The following is an 18,848-nucleotide window of genomic DNA, read 5'->3' as shown; positions in this document are numbered from 1 at the left end:
AAGGCCTTGAGCTGAGTGCTTTTGTGATTTGGCACTATATAAATAGAGTTGAATTGAAAAGTAGAGTTTAAAATGTTATCGGCTCATAAACTTTAGCAAACTTCAGCACTTCACTTTTGTTCTTAAAAACCAGTACCAGCACACTAAAGGTGTTCTCAATTCTCATCTCACTCTTCAAGATTGCATTAAACAACTGAATTAAAAATGCACCGGGCTATCTCCCAGACATCTTGATACCGCCACAGGTTTGTCATCTGGACCAACTGCCTTTCCACTTTTCATCCTCTCAGCTGTCCTAACTTCCTCCCTACTAATCTTCTGCACTTCCTGTTTCACAAACTGTCCTCAAGCCATTCTTCTCTCTCTTTGATTTTCTTCCTTCATTAGCTCCTCAAAGTAATACTTCCTACTTCTCTGCACACTTTCTTCATATGTTTGTATATTTCCATTTCTGTCCTTAATAACACGAACATGCTGCACATCCTTTCGAATTGATACAAGTCCCTTTCTTCTTCTTTAGTATCCAGTCTCATTTAAATGATCATTAGAATTAAATAAGTATTTCAAGAAATTATATGCCACAGTAGAGATTTTTTAAATCATCATTCATTATAAGAATTTCTGAACAAGCATCAGAATATGCTCTCCCATTATGCTCTCCCGTTCAGTCCAACGAAAAGAATATTCGCAAAACACAAAAATAGAGTTTCAAATACAGTGTAAACAGTATAAATATATATATGTAAATATATATGTGTGCACTTGAGTCATTATTTATGTTGTGTGTACGTTCGGTAAATAATAATAATAATAATAATAATAATAATAATAATAATAATAATAATAATAATAATTAGACTGTAATTATCAGTATCAGTAGAAACCGTTTTAAAGCTGTGACTGAATTGGGTGATTAAATTTTCCTCTTCAAAAACTACAAATCTCGATTTTGCGGGCGCAATGAGTGCTTCTACGTCATATCCGCCGTTTCCCTCCGGAAGTACAGTTAATTTTTATTCACGGAAAAAAAAAGAAAAAAACAGCTGTTGTTGAAAAAGAAAACATCAAAGTGAGTTTCATGGACGAATGCCGTGCTTTACCTGTTCGCTGACTTTAGTATCGTGAGGACTACTGTGTGGGGGCTGTGTTCGGTGTGTCCCGCCGCTCTTTAGGCTGATTTGGAGCAGCGAGGCTCGGTTCGCTCATTTGTTGCGAGTTGGCTGCTGCTGCTGCTAGCTGTTAGCTGTTAGCTGTTAGCTTCCATCACTGTGGACTTCCAGCTAGCACGCTAGCCACGCTCAGCTAGCTAACTGACCATTTCTGAGTGTCTGATGAACTCCGAGTGACAGTAAAACCTGCTGGCTGCCAGACAGCTAATGAAATAAGGCGCGTAGATGGGGAATTAGTGCGTGAAAGTAGATCGTACATTGTGTGACTCGTTAGCCTCCTAGTTTACGATTTATCACTGTTTATGTCAAACGTTAGCCAGCTTTGTTGCTTGTGGAAGAAATAGGTAATAGTTGATGGATTTGCTTATAATTACCTTATCATTGCTTATCATTTCCAAGAAAGGAGGTGTTCCCATTTTACTGAGAAAATCCATGATGCTGGAAAAAAAGTGAATTACTTTGTAACTACAGGATTATTTTCCTTGTAAGTCCTCGCCTCAGCTTTATCATGTTTTTGTGAAATATTTTGCAGAATGCCGGCCTCAAAGAGAGGATCGGCTCCTCCAGACTCGCAGTCCAAGATAAGGAAGTTGGATGAGGACGGAGAGGCTGCGCCATCCAAAACTGTACCAGCCGCCAATAATCAGTCACATAACAACACAGGAAATATGAAAGAAAAGACAGCAGCCCCACGGACTAAGAAAAAACTCTGTGCTTCACCGGAAGGGGGACATAAACTAGCCAAGTCCCCCAAACAGAGCTCGCCTCTGAAGGATTCCAGCAAAACTTCCCCTGACCCACCTGTCAAAAAAGCCAAGCTCCAGAAAGCCACAAGTGCCTCCTGTGGAGAAGCTCCCTCACCGAAAGCGAACTCCAAAACCTCCCTGAAGCGAACTGCCTCCATGGACTCTGACGAGTTGAGTAGTGATGGTAGTAAGGCTGACTTCTTCAGAGAAAGGGATGATGAAGACAAGGCCCGCTGCATCAGAAAATACTCAAATCGAGTCAAAGCCAAGCGAAAGACGGAAGAGTCTCCTTCTGTCTCCGAGGATACGAGTCAAGGTTTATCTTCTCCACCTAAGGACCCCATACAGATGGACCACAATTATGGTATATTCACAGATTCACCATGTCTTGAAACTACAGATGAGGCAAATGAGAACATTAAAAAAGAATCTGCAGAATCTTTTACTGAGCAAGAGAGACCACAAATATCAGCTATTGCACCACAGGAGGTGTCAAAGGAAACTACGGTCTCTGTAACAGACACCAAATTTGAGTCTTCAGCTAATGAAAGTAAACATAAAGAATTACAAAATGTAGAAAGCCAAAAGGGTGTAGATAATGAAACACCAGCATCATCAAGAGACATTTCAGACCATCTCATATCCGAGGCTGAAAAGAAGGATGAGGAAGAGTTCGTTCAAAAGGATTTAGATGATAAAACACTACCATCATCAATGGAAACACTAAGTTTGGCTGCTGGAGAGGTGGATCCAAAGTGTAAAGATGAAAAACAGTCTTGCATGTCAGAGAGTCTGAGAACTGAAACTAAAACAAATGAAACCACACAGTTTGTTTCTGGAGAGAATAAATTGAGTGTTCAGTGTACAGCTAAGGGATCAACTGAATCTGCCACCATATCTGCAGCCCTTAGTAACGAATTCAACTCTGCATCAGAACAGCTGCTTGTGGAAAGTGGTATTCCAGAGAATGAGACTCAAGCAGACATTGTCAGAGCTCTCGCTACTTCCGACGGGGAATCAAATCTTGTAGACACGCAGGATGACGTGCCAATTGCAGTTACCGACACGTGTGTTGATGTGGAAACAATAGTCATAAGGTCTGAGGAAGATCTTCAAGAAAGCGATGGAAAAGAAGCTGACTTCCAGTTGACTCAGGTCGTCTCTTGTCCTGGAGGTTTGGTTGAGAGACAACTGAGCCATGACTGTGTGATGACTGACAGCTGCACTGAAATATTGACTCCTGATTGCGAGGCTGTTCAAAGAGAAGTGATTTCCGAATGTTTTACAGTTCCAGACGGTCAGATAGCACCTAGCGTAGATCTGCAAAATCAGGAGAACCACAGACTTTTTGACAACACTGCAGAAAAGCCTGATGATGGAGTTAAAGAAGATTCTGAGAGCACAGAAGGAGACACGAGCATGATTTGTGTCACTGCAGCAAGCAGCCAGATCAACATGGATATACTGACTGCAGCAGCATCAGAGGAGATTTCTGTAGTGGAAATACAAAGACAGGAAAAACAGGATGCTCCTGAACCTATTGCAGACATATCTACAAACTTTCATGAGGATCATGTGGGAGAAAACTGTAGAATTATGGAAGACAAACACTCTGTGAGCTTTGGACATAGTAGTGGAGCTGAGACTGAAACTAAAATAGAAACACAGAACATAGTGATTTCAGAAGTTTCTAATACAGAAGTGCAAATTCTTGAGACCCAGGAAATCTGCAACGCTACTACAGCCGAATCCACAGAGGTTCATGTTATGGATGATAAATCTGACAACATTAAAACCTTTGAATGTGCTGATGGGTCTGAGAGCCAAGAGAAAATACAAACACAGAGCTTATCAGCTTTGGAGGTTAGTAATCCAGCAGCTAAAGTGGAAGTACAAAACCAGGAGAGGCCAGACGGCGAAGCCACGAGTGACAAAGTTCAGGAAGATCTGAGGACTGCAAACTATGAGAGCAGCAAAGAAGCTGAATGTGTTGCTGCTGTGGAAAAACGAATGGAAACACCAGACGATGTAGAGGCTGAAACCACATCAGTGGAGATCTGTAACATTGAGCAAACGCATCAGATGAGCCAGGTGGACAGTGAATCTACCACAGCTGAATCACACATGGATCAAATTGTTGAAAATGTGCAATCTGTGGAAATGCAGACAAAATTAACAATGGAGGTTTCATATCCATCCGCTTCAGTGGAAATCCAGAGAAGTCAAACAGAAGTGGAGCTACAGACCACATTGGGGACGAGTTCTGACATTGCACCTGGAGCAGGAATACAAAGTCACAAAAATCATGAAATCAATGAATGCAATACAGACGACATCCCTAAAGAGATTACAGAAGACTCAATGATTGAAAATTTCCAAACTGTGCAGAATGAAGATAAATGTGTGACACTAACTCCAGAGATTTCTGAAGCAGCTCATTCAGTGGAAGTGCACAGTGAGAAAAGTCCAGAAGTAGTGGAGATGGAGTCTGCAGCAACATCAGAGGAGGTTTCTAACATACCTGCAGCGCAAATACAAAACCAGGAGAATCAGGATGTTGGTGCACATATTACAGACACAGTTTATACAGAGTCTGTGACTGTCCCTAAGAACGAAAACAAAACAGAAGATCAGCCTAAATCGCCAATAGAATTTACCGGACATGCCTCTATGATGGAATTACAGAGTGAGAAAAGTCAAAATGAAGTTGAGATGGAAACTGCAACAACATCAGAGGAGGTTTCTGACACATCTGCAGTGGAAACAGAAACCCAGACGAGTCAGGATGTCTGTGAAGATGGTGCAGGCATGCAGATCGACTCTGTGACTGTTGCAGAAAATGAAAACAAAAAAGAAGAAAAGGCTAAAACCACACCAGAGATTTCCGAAGTGGTCCCTTCAGTGGAAGCACAAAGTGAGAAAATTCAGAGTGAAGTGGGTATGGAGTCTGCAGCACCTTCAGAGGAGGTTTCTAAGATACCTGCAGTGGAAATCCAAAGTCAGATAAGCAAGGTTATCACAGAATATAGCACAGATGTACATACACAGTCAGTGACATCAACACCAGACTCCCCTAAAGAATCCACCTCAGTGGAAATCCAGCTGGTGCAAAGTCAAAATGAAGTGGATGCGGAGCAGAAAACACCAGAGGAGGTTGCTAGCATACCTGCATTGGAAATAAAGGGCCAGGATGTCATTGAACATAACACAGACATACTCATGCAGCCCATCAGTGTCTCGGAGAATGAAAATGAAATGGAAAAACAGGCTCCATCGATATCAGAGGCAGAGATTTCAGTGGAAGTACAATGCGGCAAAAGTCTATCTGAAGTGGAGATGGAGACCACAACAACATCAGAAGAGCTTTGTATCCCACCAGCAGCAGAAACGCATAAGCAGAAGAGTCAGGATGTCAGTGAACACACAGAAGATTCATATACGCAGCCCGTCGCTGTCCCAGAGAGAGAAATTGAAATGGAAGAGCAGGCTAAATCGACACAAGAGATTTCAGTGGAAATACAAAGTGAGAACAGCCTAAATGAAGTCGACATGGAGTCTGCAGCTGCATCAGAGGAGATTTCTAGCACACCTGCAGCGGAAATACAAAATCAGACGAGCAAAGATGTCTGTGAACGGAGCACAGACGTACATACAGAGCCTGTTACTGGTGCAGAGAATGAAAACAAAAAGCAGGATACATTAATAGCAGATATTTCTATTTCAGCACACAGCCAGGAGATACAGGAAGCCGCTGAACCTACGGGAGACATATCTAAAGAAGTCCACAAAGGATTAAGGAATCCCACAAATCACCCCAACAAAGCACATTGTGTCACTGCTGCTGAGAGTCAGGTGGAAATGGAGGCAACAGAAGCACCAAAGGAGACATCTGAGCCAACAAATAACCCAAGCCAGAAAGGTCAGGAGGTCAGTGAACTGACTATAAACACTACAGTAGAGAAAGACTTTATTAATGCTCTGAGTGAAGAGGAGGATGATAAGGTTAAGGCCGACTGTGTCATTGCTGCTGAGAGTCAAAGAAAAGTGGAAGTGCAGACAACAGAAACACTGGAGGAGGTTTCTGATCTAAAGAATGTGCCAGAAACACAAAGTAAGAAAGATCGGGAGACCACTGAGCTCAAAACAGACACTGAGGCAGGTAAAGATTTCATTAATACTGAAGAAAAGGATGACAAGGTCGATGCTGAATGTGTCAGTGTTACTGAGAGTCCAGGAGAAATGGAAATACAGACAGTAGAAGCACCAGAGAAGATTACTTATCTGACAAATAAACAAAATCAGAGAGGTCAAGAGGTCAGCGAACTCACTACAGACACTGAAGTGGAAAAAGATTTGACCGGGACAGAGTGCGAGGAAAAGGATGTCGAGGTTAACGAGGAAAGCTTAAGCGCTGTTGAGAATCAAGGAGAAATGGAAGTGCAGACAACAGAATCAGGAGAAGAAAGATCTGACGTTGAAGTACACAACGATGGAAATCAGGAGGTCGGTGACGTTCAGGAAGATCTTATGTCTGCACGCTGTGAGACTAGAAATGAGGAAGAGCCTGCTTCTGAATGTGTTAACATTTTAGAAACTACTGCAGAAGGGAGTCCTTATCTAACAAAACAGCAAAGTAATGTTACTGAGGAAATAAATGAAGACACTACAGCCTTATTAGAAATTCAGAAACAGAGAGGGCCTCGTGCTGACGTGGATATAACAAGTGAATCAACAGAAAGGGAAGCTTCAGTGTTAGAAGAGGAAACGGGGAGCCAAATGTTTAATGAGGTCAAGGCTGACGGATCTGTTGGTAACATTGAAGGAGGAGGAGCGGATAGCAGCGAAGTAATGCTTTTTGTTTGTGGGCAAACCGACAACAACAATGTCGTAATTCAGCCTTCTGAGGAGCAGATTGAGATGGTTAATCAGTCAGCGGTCGGGCCCCATGAAAACCAGATAGTGTACGAGCCCATTAGTAGCCCAGAGAGTAATGATGATCGTGATGTGTCTGCAGCGGCAGCAGAGAAGCACGATGCCGTTTCTATATTAGATATACAATGCACAGAGGCTCAACAGATGGAAACAAACTTTTCCAGTAATGAAGACAACAGAGAAATTGGTGGCATGCAGCTGGTAAATGAGGTTGCTAAGGAGGAAATTTGTGTCCCAGACAGCCAGGCAGGGGTTGAAATGGAAGTACAAGCGCAGCCAGCACAGTTGGAGCAGATTAACGCTACCGTGGATGTGAAAGAAGTTGCACCGATCAGTTCTGGCAGTGACATGAGCGTGGCAGATGGAGGGTCAGGAGATGCTGCAGAAGTGAAGAGTGAAATGACAGTGAAAAGTGAAGGAAATGGCATTTCAGAGTGCATCAGAGCCACTGAGTTTTCTGAGCAGGTGCAGCACGATGCTGGCGTTCAGGAAGCTGCGGGCGTCACGGTAACAACAACAACTCCACCAACAACGACTACATCCTCCACTGAATTTGAGGTACCAGGTGGTGCATCTGAGGAATATGTGATTTTAGAGCCAGTCCCACAGAGTGAAATTCACTTTGATATCGTCACTCAAGCTGCAACCGAATCAGGTCTGGCGGCCTCTCTTTCAGAGCAGGTGAATCCAGAAAGTGAGTCGATGGAGGAGAAGGCGGAGAGTGAGAGGACTTTAAATGGTTCCGAGCAAACTGTGTTTACTGAAGCGGCGGCTAGTTCAGGGGAGGTAGCAGAGCAGGAGACAAACATTTCACCTGTGGAGGAAGACGTTCAGGTTATTCAGCCTTCTGACCACCAGTCATCTCACATGGTGGACATGAATACCTCCCATGACTCTGAACCCCAAAGCCTGATTGAAGACATTAATGTAGTGGTGATAGAGGATGCTCAAGATAACCTGGACATACAAGAAGTGCAGATTCTAGAGGACATCGAGATCGGACATGAGATTATAGTGGTGGAGGAAGAGAATGATGAAGACAGTGACATTGCAGTAGTAGAAAAGCCACAAGAAACAGCCGAGGCAGGCCTGCCTGAGGAAAAGGTGAATGAGAAGTACATATGTAACACTAGTGGGCCTGACATGAAGCAAAACAGCACAGCTGAAAAGACCGAAGAGGAAAAGAAAGCTCAAGAGCCAGAAAAACCCAAGAAACAAGAAATGAACACGCAAGCGAGAACCAAAGCTCGCCTCGCAGCTCTGGCTGAGCAGAAGGCTGCGGCAGCTAAGAGAAGTGCAAATAGGCAGCAGCTGAATCTCTTAGCCCTGTGTCAGGAGATCGCAGAGGACATTGCCACAGACAGCATGCTGCTGAAGAGGATAGAAGAAGAAAAACAAGCGGCAGCAGCAGCAGCCAAGAGTGAAGCCAGCAAGAAGGAACGCCTGCCTGTTAACACGCAAGATGCCAACACGGTTAATGTCGCAACTCCTGCTGGACCAGAGGGATGCGCCCCTCCTTCGGTGACCCCTGCTCCTGAGGCCCCCCCAGCCCAGCCCTCAACGGCTGATTCAGCCGAAACTCAGCCTTCCGCCGAGCCTCCAAAGAGACGTTTCTTCATCACGCAGATTTCAGTGCCGCTGAAAGTCCACGAGAAAAAGAAGCTGACTCGATATCAAAGACTCAGACAGGTCGAGCTGCAGAGAGAGAAAATGTCGTGGGCACGTGTGAAGAAACTAAAGTCTGACCAAGCAAATCAGATGTTCTCAGACATGGATTGGCAGGCACCTTTTTCTGCTGCCTCTCTTTTTCCAGTGAGCCCTGTTACCACACCTCCTCCTCAACCTGCAGCCAGTCCAGCAACCTCCCAACTGAGTCCTTCTGCATCTAGCAAACCTGCTACACCGAAGGCAGAAGCTCCCAAGAATGAGCCTAAGGCTGAGCTGGCTAAAACTGAACCATCTAAAACTGAACCCACTAAAACTGAACCCACTAAAGCTGAAACCTCCAAAAAACAACCAACGATAACTGAAACTCCTAAAACTGAACCCCCTAAAACTGAAACTGGCAAACCTGAAGCCTCTAAAACGGAGCCTCCTAGTACTGAAAACCGTAGAACTACACGGCAAAGCAAGGCTCAGACTACTAAAGCAGCAGCTACTCCAGAGCCCGCGCCAAAAGTCACAAGATCAGGAACCAAGAGAACCCTCCCAGCAATACCACCTCCCATGCCCAACGGACTTAATGCTCAGAAACTGAAAATGGAAGTTGAGTACAAGCCATACAGACCCAGGCCGAAATATTCTCCTGACGATTTTGAGCTGGATGATGACCCATTACCAGCAAAGCCGAAACCACCCGGCCTCCAGTCAAACCCTTCGGCTCAGCCTAAACCCACTCTACTATCAAAGCCCACGCTCACAGCGCAACTTGCCAACCAGGCAAAACTCAAAGCTCAGACCAAGCCTGCTGGGCAGATCTCAGGTCAGTCAAAGCCCTCTGTTGCAGCTCCAGCTCAGTTAAAGCCCGCACAGTTAAACCCAGCTGTTGCACCAGCAACACAGTCTAAGGCCACAGCTGCAACTGCAGCTTCATCCAAACTTGCTTCTTCAGCGAATGCTCCGTTAAAGTCTCCAGTCCCGACTGCAACTCAGTCTAAAGTTGTTTCAGCTCCAGCTCAGTCCAAGCCTGCAGCTTCTGTTTCACCTCAGCTGAAGACTGCAGGTGCCGATGCAAATCTAACACAGCTGAAACCATCTGCTTCACCTGCAGCTCGGCCTGCTGTTGCAGCCACATCTGGGATGAAGCCTGCTGCCTCTAAGGCTGGTGCAATTTCAGTGCCTCAGAGACCCACAGATCCCGCATGTAAAGAAAACGACAAGTGCAAGGTAAGTCAGAAATAAATTATTCTATGATCAGTGTCACAGGCGCTGTACATGTTACTTACCTTTTTTCTTTCATACACAGAATGCAGCTCATCCACTTTCATCAGCTCCACCTGAAGAGAGCGCCAAAGTGTCTGACAAGCTTACAGGTATCTGTGTATATTAATTGCAATCCTGACTCAGATTTACCTCCATCAGCTCGTCCAGATTGTCTACCTGTCTGTGCCAGTGTCTGCTAGCAGGATTACTCAAAAAGTCATGGAGAGGTTTGCCTGAAAGTGCTACCAGAAGTGTCCCAACGTAGACGTGATTAATTCAGATTCAGACTCTTTATTATTTTGAGGAAAAATAGAAAACATAAGCTTCACAAATACATGTGAAATGGAAAAAAGAAAAGTTGGGAGGCATCATCTTGGTTTCTTGAAAATACCTCCAGTTAATCTGGATCAAGCATCCAGAGAGTCTGTATTTTCAGTTATGGTAGAGGGCTGCACTACCAGTGTACGATCCACAATTTTTTATGAGAAAAAAAAGTTAATTTTTATCATTCAGATTTGAATTAGGCCATAGACTAGAATAATTTATCAAAATAATGAGGCAAGCAACACACATTTTAAATCCTGCTCTTTTAGGTTGTTTCTTACTTCACCTTAATCAAAATAAATGCATAGAAATGTTTTAAAAAAGTGAAATTCACATCTCTCATCTTTAACCAGCTTATTCTTCCTGGCAGGCCGACACTGTTGCATAAACGTGGTTCTTATCTGCCTGCTTATAGGACAGCAAACACAACATGCAGTGTTTGGATAGCTGTTAGGTTGAAATTCAGGCCTCTAAATACTGATTACATTAAGGTAAGCACCCCTGTCAGCGTGCACTTAGTTGCGTCTGCAGCTTTGTGCTGGTAGTGTTATGTCTCACATCGCCGAACACTGGACCTGAACAGGTTACCCACAAGGTCACGTTCCTTTAAAGGGTAAAAACGGCAATAAAACTATGTCCACCTCAGATTTCAGCTTCTTTCATCAGTTAACCGCGAGTGCAGCACATGTTGTCATATAAGTCCAGTCTTGGATCTTTGACTAATGTTTCAAAGCATTAACTTTTCCAAGATCAGCGCTAAATGTTATTTATTTATTTATTTTACTCTCAATATGTTGTTTAAGTAAATTAGGAATTTATATTTTAAGTTTTTTTTATTTTTATTGTATTTTGTCAACAACCTTCTTAAATGTGTGTATAATTATGTTGCTGTGTAAAATCCTTTCTTTTATACGTTGATCTTTCTCCAGAGAGTAAAGCAGAAAGCTTGAAGGAAGCAGAGCAGACACCAGGAAAGCCTTGTCAAGAGTAAGAAGCTTTTCTAAAGTTGTTTGACATGTTTTATTTTGGGTTTTTTGCTTCTTAGCGGTTGAAACCTTCAGTAACCCGATGTGTTTTTGAATCGCAGCAAAGCTGTGAAGCCACAGGATGGCGGGGCTCCTCTCTCCGAAGCTTGCCTGCAAAAAGAAGTCAAGAAGCTAAAGGAGGCTGACAAAGATGGCACCCAAACAGTTATTGTGAGTGAACGAGATAGTTTCCTCTGACCTCATTTTAAATCCTGCGCTTTTGCAATGGAAAACATGGATCATAAGTTGGGTTCTTTCTGTGTTCTGTCACTCTGGAAAACTAAGTGAAATTGAATTCTTGAGAGTGAGCTTATTGCTTTGCTTTGTTCTCGCAGGATGCAGGACAGAAGCATTTTGGAGCAGTGGCCTGCAGTGTGTGTGGGATGCTCTACTCTGCTGCCAACCCCGAGGATGAATCTCAGCATTTGCTGTTTCACAACCAGTTCATCAGCGCCGTCAAATATGTGGTGAGGGAAAGTCACATGCCTATGCCTGTTAAACTGACTCCCTGGATCAGAGCAATAAATGCCAACAAATTTATAGATATGGTTTACAAAAAATATACAATGCAGTGCAGGGACAACTGAGGATTCTTGATAAAGGGAGTCTTGACCCTCGTCTTCCACTCTATGCTGCACTACAGTGAGCAAGACTGCAGGTATTTGATAAGATTCCTCCTTAGGATTGCCCGTTGGACATTTTCTAACTTCCCACCTCTAGAAAAGTAGGTCAGCACAGCTCTTTGTTTATTCAGTTCAAGTGTGATTTATTCTTACTGACTTTTCTGGTGGCAGAAGAGACAGTAAATAAAGTTAAATTGAAAATGTAATTTTATTTGGTTTACGTCAAATGATTCTGTCGGCTTATAAGAAGATTTATTACCTGGAATGTTTTGCGCCTATTTGCCAAAATTGTCCAAGATTGGGAGTGACTGCATATAGAAAATGGATTAATACCTACTTAGGACATTTAGATGACATAATTAAATATTTTCTATTCTTTTTGCTTTCCTTTTTTTTGTCAGGGTTGGAAAAAGGAGAGGATTTTGTCTGAGTTTCCAGATGGCAAGATCATTCTCGTCCTGCCAGATGATCCCAAATATGCTCTGAAGAAGGTATGTTTACACCAGCGTTTGCTAGCGTGAACTCTTCAGGGCTTATATGTCTGGATTGATAGTTAGGTCCCCAAAACAAGAAGTTCCCAGTTTTTATATTTTTTGGCTCCGTCTTTTACTGCCACCGAGTTAACATGAAATAGCCAGCATGCAGTTGAATTACAGACTGCTGTAATTCTACAGGTTGCAACAACCTCCTCAAGTGTAACAGAATAATAAGTATAAATACATTTAAATAAAATACTCTTTTGAGAATCCTTTGCAGGGAGTGACTGTCTGAGGTAGCAGTCACACGGGCCTAGCAAAAGGTAACAATAGGTACTTTTCTCTACTAGGGAAAAATGTGTATTCCCTGACATGTTGCCAAGTGGTTGCTTTGTGTTGCAAAGAAGGTACTGCACCAAAAATCTTGCAATTGCTTTGCTTGCTAGTAGATTCCCATGATCACTAGAGGTGGGCAGGTCAATCCAAATGTGTTGATAGTGTCGATCCCAACACTGGTATTGGTATCAGATCGATACTAGCACGATATGATCGATATTTTGTTTCCACTCTCTAAGTTCAGTATGTGTCACACTGCATTGCGTTAAATTATTTTTGGGGGAAATGGAAAAAACACAAACCTCAAGCATGCACTAAAATTTTATTTATAGCCTATAGTAGGGATGGGTATTGACAAGATTTACACGATTCCGATTCCATTTTCGATTCTGTTTAACGATTCGATTCTTTATCGATTCTTTTTTTTAAAAAGGAGTTTCAGACAAAGTTCTAAGCTAATCGACTAAGGTCGATTAGCTTAGAACTTTGTTTTATATCTTCTCTTTGAACAAGATAGAAATTTAGGAGTAGCATGGCCTTACAAACCCAACAGTGAGGTCTTAAGAGATCCAGCCTATGGCTCTTCAATGGGGTGTCACAGGGTCCCCATGAAAAAAAGTTGTAAATGTAAAATAATAAAATAAATATTCTTCTGTAGCAATAACAAAGTATAACATAAATTATTCTGTAACAATTACACAAGAATATCCAGTAATGTCCCTGCCTACAATTAAACACATTCACTTACCGAAAATCGGGGGCATCTGCTGTGGCAAATGGGTGCAAGCCTTTTACCACAAACTTAGTCACTGCTCGGTGACATTCGTCTATCCTGGCCTGAAAGGAGACGCTACCGGCAGACTGCAGCGAGAACTGCCAGCATCTGAGCCAGCCAGACTCTGTCTCTCTCATCATGGTCACCTAAATGCACAGTAATGGCAGGTTTTGTAATAAGGCAGATCGCGCTAACATAATATGCACTGTTAGTTGATGATTTACCTGCTGCATTAAAGGGAGAGGACGTGCAAACGTTACCGCTGCTGCTGGGTTGAGATTCACGAGTCCGGAGCGGAATTAAAAACATGACATTCATTTAAGGTCATCACGTGTTTTGTGAGGAAATGCTTTTGCATATTCGTAGTGTTTCCTCCCTTAAATGAAATATCTACTTTGCAAGTATTGCAAGGCGCCCTGTTGTAATCCGTTCTCGTAAAGTATAACCAAACTTTTTAGCGTTTGAGCCGCCATGTTTCCTGCCAGGTAAATGACGCTCCGCAATGTGGTGACGTCATTTGGGGCGACTGGAATCGATAAGGGAATCGTTTGCAAAAATGGCAAAAAATTGCAAGGAATTGAAACAGTGGAACCGGTTCTCAACAAGAACCGGTTTTCGATACCCATCCCTAGCCTATAGCACATTTAAAGAACAGAAGGCATTTAAATTCTACATTTCTAAAAAAACACCAAACTGTTTCAAAATGCATGAAAAACTGAAAGGTGTGTATTACTAAGTGGCTTGTACTTTGGAAAGTAAAAATCACAGCAATTTAGTGGCCATTAAAATGTGTTCAGAATTTATAAATTAGTGATGATTCGACTCATAAATCGCGACACATTGCTGTTCCTTACATAAGCTGCTTTTTTAAGTTAATAGTATTAGTATTGGTATCGCTAGTATTGGCTCTGTATTTACTTAGTATTGGTTCAATACCAACATTTGCAGTATCACACAGGAAGACGTTGACTTGCCTGCAAATTGATAACTGAGCACTAAGCTGAAGTTAAACTTGAGAAAGTGGGACACAAACCAGAAACAGAGAATGTTCCCCTTCAAAGTAAAAGTCGTAATTTACTACTACTACTATTGCCCGCCACCCCTCCCAGGGTATGGGGTGCCACAGGTAGATCTCAAGAGATTTCTGTCCTGGGCCATTCTTTCTAGTTGGGTCGAGGTGCAACCAATATATTTTAAAGGGTGAAGGCTTTGCTTTGAAGGTGGATGTTTTCTTTTCTTTTTTAGTGAGTTTTTGGTGAGTGTTTGCATTTCATTCACCAATAGCCTTCAACAACTCGCCAACTGATTGGGTAATTTTTTTCCGCTAGCAACGAGCAGTTACCTGGGAATCCCTTGCCAGTCTCTAGGCCTGTGTGGCTCGGGCCTAAGGTCTGAAACTCAAAGCTTTTACTGAAGCTATTTACTGTTGTAGGGTCTTTCATCGCTCAGTTTTTGTCTTCAGCAAGTAAAATGCTCATTCATGTTTGTGGGTCTCTGTGTGACGTAAGCAGCCAACTTTGCTGCGTTTGTCTGAGTCTGAGCAGAGAATTCACCCTTATGCACTTAATAATTTAAAGAGCTGTAAACAGCTGAAATGTGAGCAGACAGACTGCATAACCTCTGCTAAGGCTGAAAAGCACATCACAAGAATGCCTGGATCTGGATTAGCTCGTTATATTTTCCTGAAATTTAAAACCGGGTATCTCAGTTTTTCAGCTTGCATTTGTAAATGTGACACCAATACTCCAAGTCTGCCCTGCCTTTGAAAAAAAAAAAAAAAGTGCTCAAGTCTCACTTGGACTGTATCCTTAGATATGCTCCAATATTTATCATCCCTGCATTAGCATACTGATTCTTGGATGTACAATAATCTGTTCCTCAGGTTGAGGAGATCCGGGAGATGGTGGACAATGACCTCGGCTTCCAGCAGGTGGAGACCAAGTGTCCCTCAAAGACCAAAACCTTCCTCTTTATCTCTAATGACAAGAAAGTGGCTGGGTGTCTCATAGCTGAGCACATACAAGAGGTAAGAGATGATGATGAGCACATTTGTGAATGATCATCATGTAAAAATTGGGATAAATGAAATTCTTGGCTGATACAGATGTTTAAAATAGCTTAAAATATGAACTAAAATATTGCGTTTTGTGTTTCTAATCTTTCTTTCTTCCTCATGTAACAGTTTTAAGGTATCTGAGCATTTAGACAGACCAAATGGATATAATACAATAAACAGATGTTCGACCGCTGCTATCAGTAAGTGTCCGTTTATTCTGTGACGTTTACTGAGGATTGTGCATGCTCACAGGGGTACAGGGTGATTGAAGAGCCCATGCCAGAGGGTTCGGAGGGAGAGAAGTTGATGTTTGAACGTCAGAGAGCTTGGTGCTGCTCCACAACGCCAGAGCCTGCCATCTGCGGCATCAGTCGCATCTGGGTGGTCAGCGTGATGAGACGTCAGGGCATCGCTTCGCGCATGCTCGAGTGCCTCCGGTCAGTACGGCTGCAAACCGCCAGTCATTTCATCGTCATCATCACACACACACACACACACACACACACACACACACACACACACACACACACACACACACACACACACACACAATCAAAGTCATATTAATGCAACTCGTATTTGTTTGTTTTTCTGCACAGGAATAATTTCATATACGGTTCATACCTGAGCAAAGATGAGATCGCCTTCTCCGACCCCACTCCCGACGGGAAACTCTTCGCCACGCATTATTTTGGCACTTCCCAGTTTTTGGTTTATAACTTTGTGAGCGGGACACGCTCGCACCAACCCAAAACCCAAGCAGTATGACGGTCTTCGGATACCGTAACGATGGCTTCATCTGAGACACTCACCGACCAGTGGGACATCCTCACCAAACACTGAATCTTCACGTGTGTTTTAAAAAGAAAAACCTCCTCGGAGGGGTTACACATTGGTTCAAATCTCAGGATGAAAACAACGAGGTGTTGTTGAAACATGATATTTCACCCTTTAATCCTTCCCCGCATAGTATTTTGAAGAAAAAGAGTATTTTCTTTATACATTTTTAAGTAAACAATTGGTTTTATTAGGAGAATAGAGTTTACATGCATGACCTGACAGCAATAGAAAACAAAGAGCATTTTATCGTTTTATCTTTTGAATCCTCGTGAAGCGTAACCATCAACCTGCTGCATTAAACAAATGGTTATTTGCAAGTTTGTTCCTCAGTCGGTTTTTGTCATTTTTACACCCGTTTCCTGTAGTGGAGTGTGTTAAGCTGCCGTTGTCTCCAGATGTGTTTAAGCGACGTCGATAATCCCTGAAGGGCACAACTGCACAATTTCTTTTGAGGGGTTAAGCTGTGTTTCCTACACTTTGATTTCACTGTCATGTTTTTATTGTAGTATTTCAGAAACAATTTCGACACCTTGATTAGAGAGATGTGGGTTAGAACTGTAGCTTGGGCATTATTTGTGTGCTCCGATCTTCTGAGATCACATTACCTGACTTTTTTTCCCTCAAGCCGAGCCATATACTGTACACCGTTTAGCGAGGCGTTATAGCCTAAACTGTATGAGTGGTGTCTTTAAATTTCACCAAGGCTGTCTTTTGCTTTGTTTGTGCCTGAATGAATCATGTGTGACTTAAGTTGTTGATTTATTTTCTTTACTTTTTTAGCCACATGTTCTTCTTAAGTAGCATCTGGCTTTGTTTTTTTATTCCAATAGTGTAGATTATCATCTTCCTATTCCTTAGTAACAATGAATTAAAATGTATATCAAATTATCATGTAGATTTATGCATAGTATAACAAGATTTATAATGAAAGATGGGCAAGTTCTTAAGTGTCACGTGTTAAATGGTGTTTGAGTGAAGGTAAATATCAACCAGGTTCAGCCTTTATGATTGAAAACAGGGATATTTGCTCAGTGATCAACATGAGGGGTTTAGATTAACCCGCCTCTCTTCAGATTAACAGTATCATCGTAATCCACCTCTTATTTTCTTCTTCCTCCTTGTTAAAGCGGTTGATTTTAGAACGATGTGGTTGTGTAAGAAAAAGACATTTGATTTATACGAAGCTGTTATGTAAATATTTATTTAAATAAAAGTAAAATGTAAAACATTTTTGGTGTTTCTGATTAGCTGCTTTTGACCTTGTATGGATTTTTCCTAATTTTCTGTCATGTAAATGCTGTTATAGTCATGGCTTCTGATATTAAAAGAGTTTCAAATAACGAGGTCAGTATACACTCGCTGGCCATTTTATTGGGTACATCTTACCAGTCTTTTGCCTCAATTCTTTGTGGCTTAGAATCAACGACATTCCTCAGAGATTTTGGTCCATTTTAATTCAGCAAGCTCTTGATTAAGAGTCATGTTCAAGAAATATGTTTGTGATCATTTGAATTTTGTGACATGGAAGCAGCCATGAGAAGATGGGAACACTGTGGTCAAATGGACATGGTCAGCAGCAATTCTGTGGTGATTCGGTGATGCCCAGTTGCTATTAAAAGTCCCACATCCTCACACCATCAGCAGCCTGAAATGTTACTGGAAGGCGGGGTGGATCCATGCTTTTATTTTTATGTCAAATTCTGATCCTAATGAAAACTCCTAAGACCAGAAACCCTTTTTCTGATTTTGGTTAGACTGTTTGTATAGTCAGTTTCCAGAGTGTGGTCTTCTGCCGCTGCAGTCCTTCTGAGATGCTCTTCTGCATAACTTGCTTGTAATAAGTATTTGAGTTATTGTTTCCTTCCTGTCAGCTCAGAGCAGTCTGGCCATTCTCCTCTGACCTCTAACAGACATTTAGCTTAACAAACAGTTGAACAGCATGTTCAAGTTGATTGATTGTATGTGCAAATACTCGCTTTGAACCAACAGTTTAGGCTTAATGTCGTAATCACTCAGTTTTAGACCGTTTTTTTCTGACTCGACTCTCAGCGATGTCAGCGAGTGTGGATGTCCCTAATGTGGTCATCTCAGGCACAGAAGCCCCACCCACTTGCTGTTCAAACATAAAGTTTAAGGAGGTACAGACCGTGATCTGAGCTTAGTATAAGATAAACAAGGATTATTTTCAATAGTGAATCATGCAAAGCTACTATACTAAGATTGAAAATAAATATACGTAGCTGTAAATCAGCATACTAGGTCTGCTTTAATTGCCCGTGACCCTGTTTTTTTTTTTATGAGTAATGCCATCTAGTGATCATCGTCCTGGTGCATCTGTGTTCGGTGATAGTCGAAGGATTTTTACCCTTCTTTGCTTTGATGTAAAAATCAACTTCAGCAGAAAAGATAGTCTTAAATCGTCTCAAATTGTGGGAAATGTTTGGCTGCCGTGTTTTCTCTTTGTAGTTGCACATGTAAACACTCCCCTCTTAGCGCATTCCTAGACGCTCCTGTCACAACACGGGCCAGCTCGATGGCAACTTCTGAGAAAAAAAACAGCCTTAGAACAACACAAATGCTTCCTCAAACAGAGTGAGAAAACAGAGGTCTCCGCTCCTCTTCAG

The 18,848-nt window shown here is 42.2% G+C and overlaps 1 protein-coding gene across 1 annotated transcript; it reads left to right on the top strand.

The window, feature by feature from the left end:
• Window positions 1-950: 950 nt before the first annotated feature.
• Window positions 951-17,452, top strand: LOC113029175 (uncharacterized). The gene is made up of 10 exons (XM_026179868.2): window positions 951-1,069; window positions 1,702-9,733; window positions 9,813-9,879; window positions 11,023-11,080; window positions 11,181-11,289; window positions 11,454-11,585; window positions 12,143-12,232; window positions 15,211-15,354; window positions 15,637-15,821; window positions 15,984-17,452. Exons 2-10 carry the CDS (start codon window positions 1,703-1,705, stop codon window positions 16,150-16,152), a joined length of 8,985 nt encoding a protein of 2,994 aa, XP_026035653.2. The 5' UTR covers window positions 951-1,069; window position 1,702; the 3' UTR covers window positions 16,153-17,452.
• The last annotated feature ends 1,396 nt before the right edge of the window (window positions 17,453-18,848 follow it).

Source organism: Astatotilapia calliptera, chromosome 9, assembly GCF_964374335.1.
Source record: "Astatotilapia calliptera chromosome 9, fAstCal68.1, whole genome shotgun sequence".
Lineage (NCBI taxonomy): Eukaryota > Metazoa > Chordata > Actinopteri > Cichliformes > Cichlidae > Astatotilapia > Astatotilapia calliptera.
Note: the sequence above shows the minus strand (reverse complement) of the source record. Positions and strands in the feature narration are given on the sequence as shown.